The sequence below is a fragment of the Gadus macrocephalus genome, chromosome 8 (genome assembly GCF_031168955.1).
Source record: "Gadus macrocephalus chromosome 8, ASM3116895v1".
In the NCBI taxonomy this organism is placed as follows: Eukaryota; Metazoa; Chordata; class Actinopteri; order Gadiformes; family Gadidae; genus Gadus; species Gadus macrocephalus.
In genome coordinates this window covers 23,264,512-23,276,528 of record NC_082389.1, presented here as the reverse complement: position 1 = coordinate 23,276,528, position 12,017 = coordinate 23,264,512, and the positions used below count along the sequence as shown (strand labels likewise).

The 12,017-nt window shown below is 41.5% G+C and overlaps 1 protein-coding gene across 4 annotated transcripts in view; it reads left to right on the top strand.

Annotated features, from left to right (window-relative positions):
- Positions 1–10,769, top strand: part of LOC132463659 (Y+L amino acid transporter 2-like) — a 31,703-nt gene extending 20,934 nt beyond the window's left edge. For all 4 annotated transcript variants that reach the window (XM_060059961.1, XM_060059960.1, XM_060059962.1 and 1 more), the window contains 2 exons: positions 8,860–9,043; positions 9,567–10,769. In XM_060059961.1, coding sequence (XP_059915944.1) covers positions 8,860–9,043; positions 9,567–9,661 — 279 coding nt within the window. In that variant the 3' untranslated portion in view covers positions 9,662–10,769. The remainder of the gene's footprint in view (positions 1–8,859; positions 9,044–9,566) is intronic.
- Positions 10,770–12,017: the final 1,248 nt, after the last annotated feature.

Sequence of the window (12,017 nt, the reverse complement as noted above, 5' to 3'; positions counted from 1 at the left end):
TCGCTCTCTGGCAGCGATCGCCCCTGTCTCTCTGCTCCCCATTCCTCCTTACTACAAGACAAAGCAGGCACATAAATACACACTCCTGATTGGTCTGATTGCGAGCAGGTGCCCGCAATCAGACCCATTCCCCCCCAGCAGATCCGGTGCGCTTCCAACATGCCCATAATCCCCCTACAGGCCAGACGCCGCGCGTCTCAATAGCTCCGCCCCCGGTGGTAGTGGACCTAATGGAAAACGTCTTACTCCGGTTTTTCTTTTCCTTTTCATGGATTCCATGAAGCACGGCTTGAGCCGGAGTTTTTACAGACTCACTTTTTCTCTTGATCATCGCCTTGCCTGATCTAGGAGGAATTAAGATTTTTGACTGGGGTCCAGCAGGAGTACATTGATTGGGCTCCGCTCAAAGCTTCGCCTTGGCCCATAAGGCGAAACCTAGACGCCACGGCGTAGCCTGCATGAAATAGAACGATAGTTATGATATTATAACTCTAGATTTTATAACTTCTATGATTGTAGGCGTAGCCGTCTAGTTTCCCACCTGCTGTACCCTCCAAATGCTGAAAGAATAGCGTGGAGGATGAGCGGCGGTACTCTCCGCCTTATATACACGTGCCGTGGGAAATGTGGGGGGTGCATGGTTGAAATTATCAGTGCGCGCGAGCACGCGCACGGGACAAGCCCATAGGCGAAGCCAAGACGGCTACGCCTACACAGAACTAGAGTTATAATATCATAACTATCGTTTCCATATGCCATAGTTTCCATATGCTAAAGACGTGTCTAGTTCACCGTCATGCAGGCTGTGTTCAGTCAAATAAATAAATAGTGATCTGTTTTCGGCACATGTAGACCTATCCACCTAAGCCCACGTTGAAATAATTTTGATGGTAAATGTTGATGGCGCAGTTGTTGACAGTTGTTGAAATAAATTGATTTCATACAAATCATAAAAGCCTCTCCTTGTGTCATTGTGTGTGCGTGTTTCCAAGGTGCTTGTGTGTGTGCGTGCGTGGGGGGTTCTTGATTGAACGATTTTCGAATATTATTTGAAAACTTCTCAGCGAATATTGAATAGTGTAATGCACATCCCTAGTAATGCACATCCCTATTACTCAGCATTTTACATGAGTGGCATGCCACCGGAAAAACGGTAGTTGCCAGTAGGAAATGGTACATACCATTTACATGATTGGCATGCCTGTGGAAAAACGGGAGGTTACAGTAGGGAATGCTAGGGGAGAGCCGGGTCGATTGAAACACAAGTGTAATTAAATACATATGTTGGATGATCGCGCTGTTTTTAACTTTGAACGTGTGTGGACATTTGTTTCAAATACCCCGCCTCGTCGGGACGTTTGAAACACATATGCGGGACGAATGAAACAGCATATTTTAAACAGAAACTATTGACCTTGCTCTTGGTTTTATGCAACATACCGGACAACATACTAGCTAAAATTTCACATAATTTCTCATGATATAAATAGGTCAAAACATATTTTTGTCCTGTGCGTAATTGTCAAGATGCACACTTGGATTAAAACTCACCTTTCTTCTTTTATACCAGTTGGACGGCTACATTTTCATTTAATTTACTTATTTTCCCTGTCACCTTAGTCATGTTTAGGGATACATAGTTGAACATCCTGTTATTTATTTTAAACAAATTGGTGACGTGCGGGACGTTTGAAACAAGTGTTTCATTCGTCCCGACAGCGCATACTGGCACTTAAAACTTTTTTGCCTCTTAACTTCAAAACTCTGACATTGCACACTTTAGGACAGGTTTAAGTACTAATTAATCTGTTGTATTGTCATATTATTATGCCATGAAACAGAAAACACAACTGTTTATTACAAAAAACTACCGCACAGAAGATTTTACTTGCCGCACTCAAAAACAGGTTCGCGGGAATAACATTTGAACAACATCATGACACAAAATTTCGCGGGGTTGGTCAGTCTTGTGTGCTGAACGTAGTGACGGAATTTGACGTGAAAGACTTGCATGGTTTTCGAGGAAATTGCTGTCTTTCAATCGTCTCGTGTGTCAATCGACCCGGCACTCCCCTACAAACCATTAACATGAGTGGCATGCCAGTGAAAAAACGGTAGGTACCAGGAGGAAATAGTAATTACCATTTTTACATGAGTGGCATGCCAATGGAAAAACGGTAGGTTCCAGTAGGAAATGGCACTTCCCATTAACATAATTGGCATGCCAGCGGAAAAACTGTTGGCCTATATGCCATGATACCACTGGATCATGTCGGTATAGAAAGGTTTATGACACTGGATCAGTGTTAAATGATAGGAACCTGTAGGCCTACTTCATTTTTGTTTAAACACCAATAAGAACAAATGTAAAACTTTCAATTTGGCCTATTGAATAGTTATGAGCTGAGGCAGTCATACAGTAGGCTATTCATACGGTTCATCTACGTCACGTTATCTGGAACGCCGCCATTTGCACGACCGATCTCGCCTAGTATGGCCACCCACACCGCTCATCTGAATGTGAGAGAGAGACAGAGATATCTGAAAAGAAAAATCGATTTTATGCTCCGATCCTTATTTGTTACCCCCAGGTTTTTTTAGTCCATTAGTATCGGCCTCACGCTTGCCTCAAATCAATTTTCATGACATATATATTCATATATATGTATACCTCCCCATACAGAGGAGATATCTTGAAAGCGTTCAAGAGCACTGATGCCTACCAATATGCTGTGGCTGGATGGGTGAAGGACGCTAAAGTGAGGCACTTGGCCACCAATAATTTTTATCTGATAATGGCAAAGTTAAGTACTATATATTTGGGACTTCTTGTGAACAGTTTGTGGTGGGTTACTATCATTGATCGTTGAAATCAGTCATCAAATCGTAGACGGTAATTTCGCCGGGGACGCTTGGGACGAATTTCTTCAAGATTCATTTTGTACCAACTACAAAACCCGATTTGAATTATTTTGGACAATGAATGAGGTATTAATACCAATACTCTTTGGCCTGGACGTTTTCAACATTGGGTATATGGAGCAGAACATAGTGGGTCATATGTCAAAGTTTTTTGTATGCATTTTATTCATTAATAAGCTACATGGATATGCCATCTTTCAGAACCTTTCATTACCTGCACTAAAGAGAATAAAAGAGCGCATCCTCATTGTTTGATTGTGGTCGTAGGTGTTGTTGTTGGTGCTGAGTTACCACTGAAATCAGTGGGTCAGTGGGTGGGATCGGTCATCAAGAAGGCGGCGCAAAGCTACGGTGACGTCAAGTGAACCAAACGAATAGGCTACTAGGACCATAGACATCTTATAGATAGACGGAGCATTGGCTGCTGGGACGCGAGAAATACGGCCACCATCTTGGAGTGGTCAACCGGGAGCAGAAACAGCAGCAGAAACAGGATGCCGGGCTGTTGTTCAGCGTATTCCTGCTCAAATCGGCGGACAATCCATAATAGGAATCGGGGGATTACTTTTCACAAGCAAGATTTAACATTACCGTACTATTGGTATAATTAGTATCGAATAATAAAACACGCCAAACCATGTGGCCTTTATCATAGCTACACGTATGACAAAAAACTGCATGAAAATCAGTGGTATTCAGTGAGGTGTGATTAATTAAATGCGCTGACAGTTCATTGCTCCAGCCAAGCGGATTACACTGAGTGGAGCGGATGACCACTCCAAGATGTCTATGACTAGGACACCTTGATAAAACACGATTGAAAAAATTTATGAATGTCTAGCAATAGGCTACAGTGCCACCCCCTGGTAGATATAGGGACCTGCCTCTGTAGTCGTAGGCTGCGTCTCAATTCAGGGGATGCATCCTTCGAAGGCTGCATCCCGAAGGCTGAGAGAAGAGTTGCGACACTATCTGATCTCGCCGGCAGGGTGGTCACGTGGTTCATGTAAGCTTGTATAGTTCGAAAACACGCCGCGCTGCTGTGTTCTTCAATGGGACTGACAGCAGCGATTGCAATATTGAATGGTAAATATAATTAAAAAACATTTTTAAGTTTGAGGGAGAGCTTCACCTTCGTGTTAGCATGGGTAGCACTAGGCTACTGACTTTAGTGGCTTAACCTTAACTTTACCTTACATCTGTTCTGAAATCAAAGACGATTCAAGATGTTAATTTTTGCGCGACTGGAGTATTGGATTTCCTTGATTTTGCTTGTAATTCCGATTCCCTTACCCGTGGTCAGAGAGCGTTTGAGAAAGCAGAGTAGCAACAGTCCATTTAGCATTTAATTTCCTTCTGATGAGGCAGGAGCTGACCACACAACCATGATACTTTGAAGACTAAGCCATACACAAAGTATCACATACATTAAAGATTAACAAATCATTTCGCTTGGATGATGAAATAGTATTTTTTTTATTAAACAATGGGTGAGACAACAAGAATGTGTGTGTGTATCCAACTTGAAAAACCAGAACAAAGTGAAGGAACAGGGATGAAGATTGTATGTATAAGTGTTAACAAGAGAGGAATACGGTGAGGAAAGGAGATAATTAAAATAGCAATGCAAGTAAAATGGACCACTGGTTATAAAACGCTCGAGCAAATGCAGATTCCACTGCCTAACATCTGCACGCTGCAAAGGAGGATGCACCATGTAAAGCTGGACCCAATGTTTGAGATGCTTGAGTGTTTAGAAAAAAATCTAAAAAAAAAAAGATTCTAAGAACAACGAAGCAAACATACAGTAAGTGTGAACAAGAACAGCAAAGTAGCGCCAGGAGATATCAATAAATAAAACAAAGTTTGTCATGTGTGGAACAAGAACAACAAATGGGTAAACAGGTGTGCGTGTATATCTAACTTGTAAAACAAGAACAATGTTAAGGAACAGGGAGGAATATTATAAATTATTAATAAACATAGAAAATACTCCACATACATCAGGCTGGGGTTAAGGATAGTAAAGTGCATCAGGTTGAATGGAAGGAAACAATCGCAGCCGTCGCCGCCGCCACCAGCAGTCGCCGTCGCCACCACCAACAGCCGTCGCCAGCACAAGCCGCCACCACTAGCAGCAGAAGTCGACACCACCATCCTTCGCCACCACCAGCCAGCTCAAGCCACCAGCTACAGCAGCCACCGCCATCAGCAGCATCCACCATCAGCCGCATCCACCATCAGCCGCATCCACCATCAGCAGCCACCACCTGCAGGAGAGTGAAAATAATCAGTAGACCTTGAATATGCCTGTAGGTCAATGAGTTTCCCCACACATGGCCAAATTGCTGCCAAGCTGGGGAAGGGGTAAAAAAAAGAATGACACAACTGTCTGTGTAATAACATTTGAAAGCTTGTCGTTATGGCTTATATTTTTTGTGTGGAATAATTTCTATTCATATATGTAATCCAACAGCCTTTTTTTAAGGGTATAATTAAACAAAAACAACCTTATTTCTACTAGCTATAGCATCAGACTCGCAGTACTCCAACACCGTAGCTAACACCGTCAGGTTCAGCATGTTAAACCCGTCGTTAACCAACCTTATTGATCCTAGTAATCCTACATCAATAACTAACACAATAAAAGTAGTCAGATTCACTACTTAACTTCTGGTGCAGTGATACCTTCACAGCTGGCGAAATCGAGCTGACGAACTAGCAGGAAATGACGGTCGTCAACCAAGATAAAAATATATTACGCTTTGCACATACAAATAAAGATAAGTATATGCTTCATGAAGGCCCTCTGATATAATATAGAGGGTTGACAATTCAAACGAGGTAGCAATTTAATCAATTTACCCCCAGAGATACCTTCACAGATGGTGAAGTCAAGCTAAAAAACTAGCAGGCAATCGGTTGTCTACAAAGATAAAAATATACATAATTACGCTGTGCATATACAAATAAATATCAGTATATGCATCATAAAGGGCCTCTAATACAATATAGACAGTTGACAATTCAAAAGATGTAGCTATTTAATGCACTTACCCATAGGCGTCGATTACGCCGGGGACGCGTCCCCACCAGATTTCGTCATGAATCATTTTGTACCCACCACTTTTAAAAAGAATGAATAAACAAAAGAAAGTTTTATTATTATGGATTATTACACGGATCTTCTCAATGCCGTGGAACGCTCCGTTCACTTGAATGGGCTCTTCACAACTTTGCGGTGAATGCTAGATATAAATTGACCGCTGACAAGGAAAACACAGGACTTTTTGCCTATAATGACGTCTTTGGTATCACTCCTCAAGAGGTCTGGTAACTTTTCAACCCCAGCGTCTTCGGTTGCTAAGCGACTTCAACGACTTTGGCTGACTATTTCTCTGCTGATCAACCCTACGAATGATGGTAACAAATACATTTTAACAAGCCACATCATGTGAAGTCATTTTTTCGTTTTGGCAAGTAGCCGTGTAATTAGCGGGATAATGTATAGAACGTCGCCGGTCGAATTTAAGCCCCTTCAGTGGGAAGCAATTACCCTCGCTGCGCGTCGGTAACCTGTTTGCCCTGTCGGGGCTTATTTCCCGATATTGACTGGCATTCTATACATTATCCCTTACTTATTACACGGCTCTTCTCAATGCTGTAGACTACATTCGTATTCGGTTGCTAAGCGACGTCAACGACTTTGGCGAATTATTTCTCTGCTGATCAACGCTACGAATGATAACAAATACATTGGAAAAAGACACACTGTGTGAAGTTATTTTTTCGATTTGGCAAGTAGCCATTACTAATAATACCAATACTCTTTGGCTGGGATGATGAGGCATCAGACAATCAAGTCATTTTAGCCTGAATACATAGGTAAGAAGCACCAGAGCAGGTTGCTAGTACCATGGACAGTATCAGAACGATAACCTGTTGAACTAAATGGATGTGGTAGGCTACACCACGGAATGCATCTGCAGACCACTGCCACATAAATAAAGGTAAGACGTGATATTTATTGCTTAAGATTTGCTGGTGCTGTGCCGAGGTCTTTTGTGTTTTTTGCATTCAAGTGGTCGGCTGTTTTAACTTGCAATTGATAGTCGGTGGAGTCAGTCTCTTGTTGACACAAAGTGACTTTTGGTCATTCTTGAATTCTGGAATAATTGAGGGGGGGAGTTCATGAGTTTTGGTCAGAATGCCTGATGTAGGCTAGTTTTAATGGAATGTGTGTTGTGAATTGAGAACAGCCAGCTCCTGATGTGATAGGCTACAGCGTTCAGCTGTGCCACACCTTTGGCCCTTCTGAACTTAAACACGCAGTTAAATTCCTTTCCTAGCTCCTCTTGTTAATGTTGTTAGCTTAGCCATTTCATGTCACGTTGTCAACATTGGATACATGGAGCAGAACATAGTGGGTCATATATGTCCGATGCTTTTTGAAAAAACGTTTTCTTCATAAAACGTGCCCGACTGATTTTGTATAAATTTTATTCCTTAGTAATTAGCTACATGGTTATGCCGTCTTTCAGAACCTTTCATTACCGGCACTAAAGAGAGAAAAAGTAGTGCATCCTCATTGTAGCCTACCCAGCACTTCTAAAAATGCACTTCCGAATGCGTCTCTGTCCCCAGCACATTTCAAACCAAACTGACGCCAATGCACTTACCTCAGAAGTTACCAGACGGCCAGCAATGGAAATTAATGATCTCCTGCGCCATAAATGGATGTTTTGGAACTATGCGAGGCTCCATACCCCGGAAATAGGAGGCAAAAAATGCTACAACGGAGCCCAATGGAAGTGTCGCCACTCTTATATCTGTTATATCTATCACTCTGGGCTGTCCCGTTTCGAAGGCTCCTTCAAATGCGGCCGAGAAATGCAGCCTTCTTTTCCCAGATTTGAAGGGTCCACCGGCTGGATCCTTCAAGGCCCATCCCCAAGATTCATTGCGCATTGGATTTTTTCAGAAATGGCGTCGGAGAGAGCGGAAGCGGCAGTTGCAGCAGATTACATAATGACAAAACTATGTAAAAACATTTTTTTATATTAAAATAAAGTTGGGACTATTTTAAATTTGTAACTTTATTGTCAAAGTTCAATGCCATTAACACGAGCCATATAATGTTAAACTAATTAATATTATATTTTATATAATTATTATATAACGGCTGTTTCTCCTCCGCCGTCTGGTTTGAACCGCAGTCAGGGTTACTAGGTGACAGGAGCAGCGCGTCGTCACGCAAGGTATTAATTTGATCTTAAAATGCACCGTATGTCAATGAAAGACATGTTTAAAATAAAAGAGACATTGAACTTTAAAGTTCATTATGTTTGGTATTCATTGAATAAATCAGCTATAATTTACTTGAATTCAATTATTTTGAAGTACCTTCTCGGAAAAATGTAAGTATGCGATTAATTTAGATTAATTAGTCACAGCCTGTAATTAATTAGATACATTTTTGTTTATCGCTTGAAAGCCCTAGTTGTGATGTCAATAAAGACCATTACATTTACGGCAATACTTGTCATGAAATTATTGGGAGGAGGCGGGGCGTGCTGGTGTCGTATACCATTGTTGGGAACGGCATTTACCGTTCCTGAACGGCATTTGTCATGTTATGTCAGTGGTCGTGGGGGCACATGCCACAGGCCAATAAGCAAACTCAGCGTCTCTCCCAAAATCTGTCAAGGGACAGAGAGTCAAACAGAGACCCATCAAAGTAGGTCAGACAGAAAGGCAGACAGTCAGAGTTAATACACACTGGTCCAAGTAGGGCATAAAACAGATGGACAGAGGGACAGAGGGGTAAACCATAGGTCATTTAGGACCAGCCAGATGGAAAAAACATGAACGAACCAGTGTATCACCAACACGAATGAACCAGTGTATTATCCTGTTTTGTCTTTCCCCCCCTCCCAGCTGTCTCTGGTCTTCCCCATCCTCTACTGTGTATGTAGCCTGTTTCTGGTGGTGGTTCCTCTCTACAGCGACACCATTAACTCCCTCATAGGGATAGGGATCGCTCTCTCTGGGGTCCCTGTCTACTACGTGGCCATTTACCTGCCTGAGGACAACAGACCCAAACTCATCGGCACAATGAACGGTTTGTTTTAAATGGAAAACACAGCCTTGTGTGTGTGTGTGTGTGTGTGTGTGTGTGTGTGTGTGTGTGTGTGTGTGTGTGTGTGTGTGTGTGTGTGTGTGTGTGTGTGCGCGTTTGTTTTAAGATGATACATCCTCAAGAAGAAAGTCACTGCATTTCTACGTATACATGATGAATCCAGTTCAACTGTAATTTGTTATCACAGTGCATTCAAGTTGCTGTGTTGTTTGAATAGATGGAATAAACAGGATGTTTATAAAGCCTAACTTGACCACCATGGGTTTGTTTCTGGTGTTGTTACAGGACACACTAACATAATCACTGCAAGGAGTACCAAGCTATAATTCCCCTGGTCATTTTCTGTCTGTCTGTCTGTCTGTCTGTCTATCCGTCCTTCCGTCTGTCTGTGACCCTCTGGCTCTCTCTATATATATCCTGTATCTTGATCTTTTTATATCCCTCACTCACACACATAGACACATAGAGAAAACACAAAAACTCATCCTCTGGTATGTTTTCCCAGCCTTCTTCACCAGGTACACCCAGATGCTTTGTTACTGCTGCCTCACCGAGCTGGACACCGAGACCGGGGCCCCAATGGTTGATGAAACACAGTGAGGGGGGGGCCCAGTCGGCAGCACCCCACAAAACACCCACTGTGCCTGGCCACTCCCAGAGCATAGAGCGGATCGGAGGATGCTATCCTCATTATCATGGATGTGGGAAGGCAGCATACTGTCTGTCCAGTTCAGCGACCTGACAACGTAAACAAACACACTGCCATCAAGAGGAGGAGGAGGAGCAAGGCTTGATTGTGTTTCATTAAAGGATACCATCGGGATATTTCTACCTTGACAATATTTTCCCATCATTTTTGGTTTAAAGGACTAATGCATAGCACAATTTATTTTAATTGGTCCAGTACTGAGCGAGACCGTTGCAGCCGAAATCCGTTAAACTGACTACAAAATAATCCTTATTGGGAAATATGTGCTTGTTTTTTATCTAAAGTACTTTTGGATGTTTATATATGCCCATGTTGGAAGTGAAAAGATTTAGTGTGAATACAATAGTTTTATAGAACCACAGTTATATAATTAGTACCATACCACAAATTATATGAAACTGTTATGGATTTGTAATAAACACATTTCAATTTTGATATAATAGGTGCATGGTGCCATTAGAGAGTGCCACAGCACAGCCACTATGAGCAGTCACAAAGTGACCCTCCATGTCAGCCCAACCCTCCCAACGGCAGAAACCTAGGGAGCCGGAGAGACGTTTCACTGAAGTACTTTAATCAAGTCAAATTAAGGTTATTGTACTTTTACTTAAATACTGATGGATTCCAAAGTAAACATTGTCTTCTATTTGTACTTAGACATTGTTACGGCCACATTGGCCTTTCAGTCGTCATTGTGTGTGTGCTATTCGTTTTGTCTGCCTTTGCTCTCATTGGCCTGGTCCCGCATATTCCAGGATGGTGGTGTGCCCGCTTACGGGGTGTGTCCCTGTGAACCGGATAAAAGTAGGCCTGGCCTCCGAGAGACGGCGGCGGAAGATTTGATTTGTGTTTTGCTCTATCATTGCCTAGATCAGTTGATCTTGTTTATTAATTAAAACAAACGTGGAATGTCGCACTGTCTCCTGCCCCGTTTCTTTGTTACGTCTGAGCCGCGTAACAACATGCACGTTTAAATAAAAAGTAGGATTGAAAGAAGGACATCCAAGTATTGCATATTCTTCTTCCACTCTGTACAGGGTTTACATACAAGCTTTATGTAGCCCTAGTGGGCAGTAGAGCATTCAGATATGGACTTGTCAATAGGTTCGTAATGAGGGAAAGAATAAAATGACAAAACAATGATTAACTGGAGCCAAAGGTTAACTTTTAGATTTACTGTATTCAACCTTGTAGAAAAAGAATAAAATAGATTTCAGTACAATCAAGCATATTCAGGAATTCCACAATTTAGACCCTAACATTAGGTCAGAAACAATTATCGGTAAACACCATGCCTGAAAAATGTCCATAAGGAAAAAAATTTATATAAACAAAGATAAATTCCTTGCAAATGTTCCTTTAATTGCCTTGGTTCGGCCAGTTCAGCGTACTTTAGTCAAAAAAGGGGAATGTCAAGTCAGAAGTCAAAAAGTAAAAGTAAATTGGTCATGTCAGAGCGCTTTCTCCTGATATGCTCAAGTGATTGATGTAAAGGAAGATTGGTATCCTGCTCGGCACAGGTGATGTCGGTCCACTCCTTTGGATAAGGAGGTGTCTTCACTAGCTCGCCACCCCTTCGTCAAGGGGAATTCCATCAAGATTCTCAAGGGTTTCCAAGGACTCCAAAAAACCTAGCCTTTAGTAAAAACAGGCTATTACTACATGGGTCTTAGAATAATACTCTTTATGGCCATAATGGATATCATCAAAATCCTCAACATACTGTTGAACCACCATAGTAATACAATGAATGAATTATCTTTTTTAACTGTACAGCTTTTTCCCACACATGAAATGTGTTAATCTTTTGACTAAATATGAATTATATTTAGCTATTTATCATGAATCACAATCACTTCAACTCTTTTAACCATGAAATATGATTAAATAAACCTTATTTAACCATGTGTCTTTTTACTCTGTAGCCTAACATAAAACACATCTTACAGGCTACACCTCAACAAAATTCAAGGCTATATAAGTGCATATAGAACAGTCTTTTTAAACATATGCTACGTACCATTAGCACAAGTAGTGCATAACAGAGCATACATACTGAAATTGTAAACATAAAAACACCACAAAAGTAAAGTGCAAATAAATTGAGCAGCAAAGCAAAATGGCTTAGCTTCATATTTTCTATCAGATTATCAGTGAAATAATGTGCTGTTTTAAAGGTCCCATGACATGCTATTTTATGTATTCTTTAATATAGGTATTAGTGGGCAACTAACACAGTATTCAAAG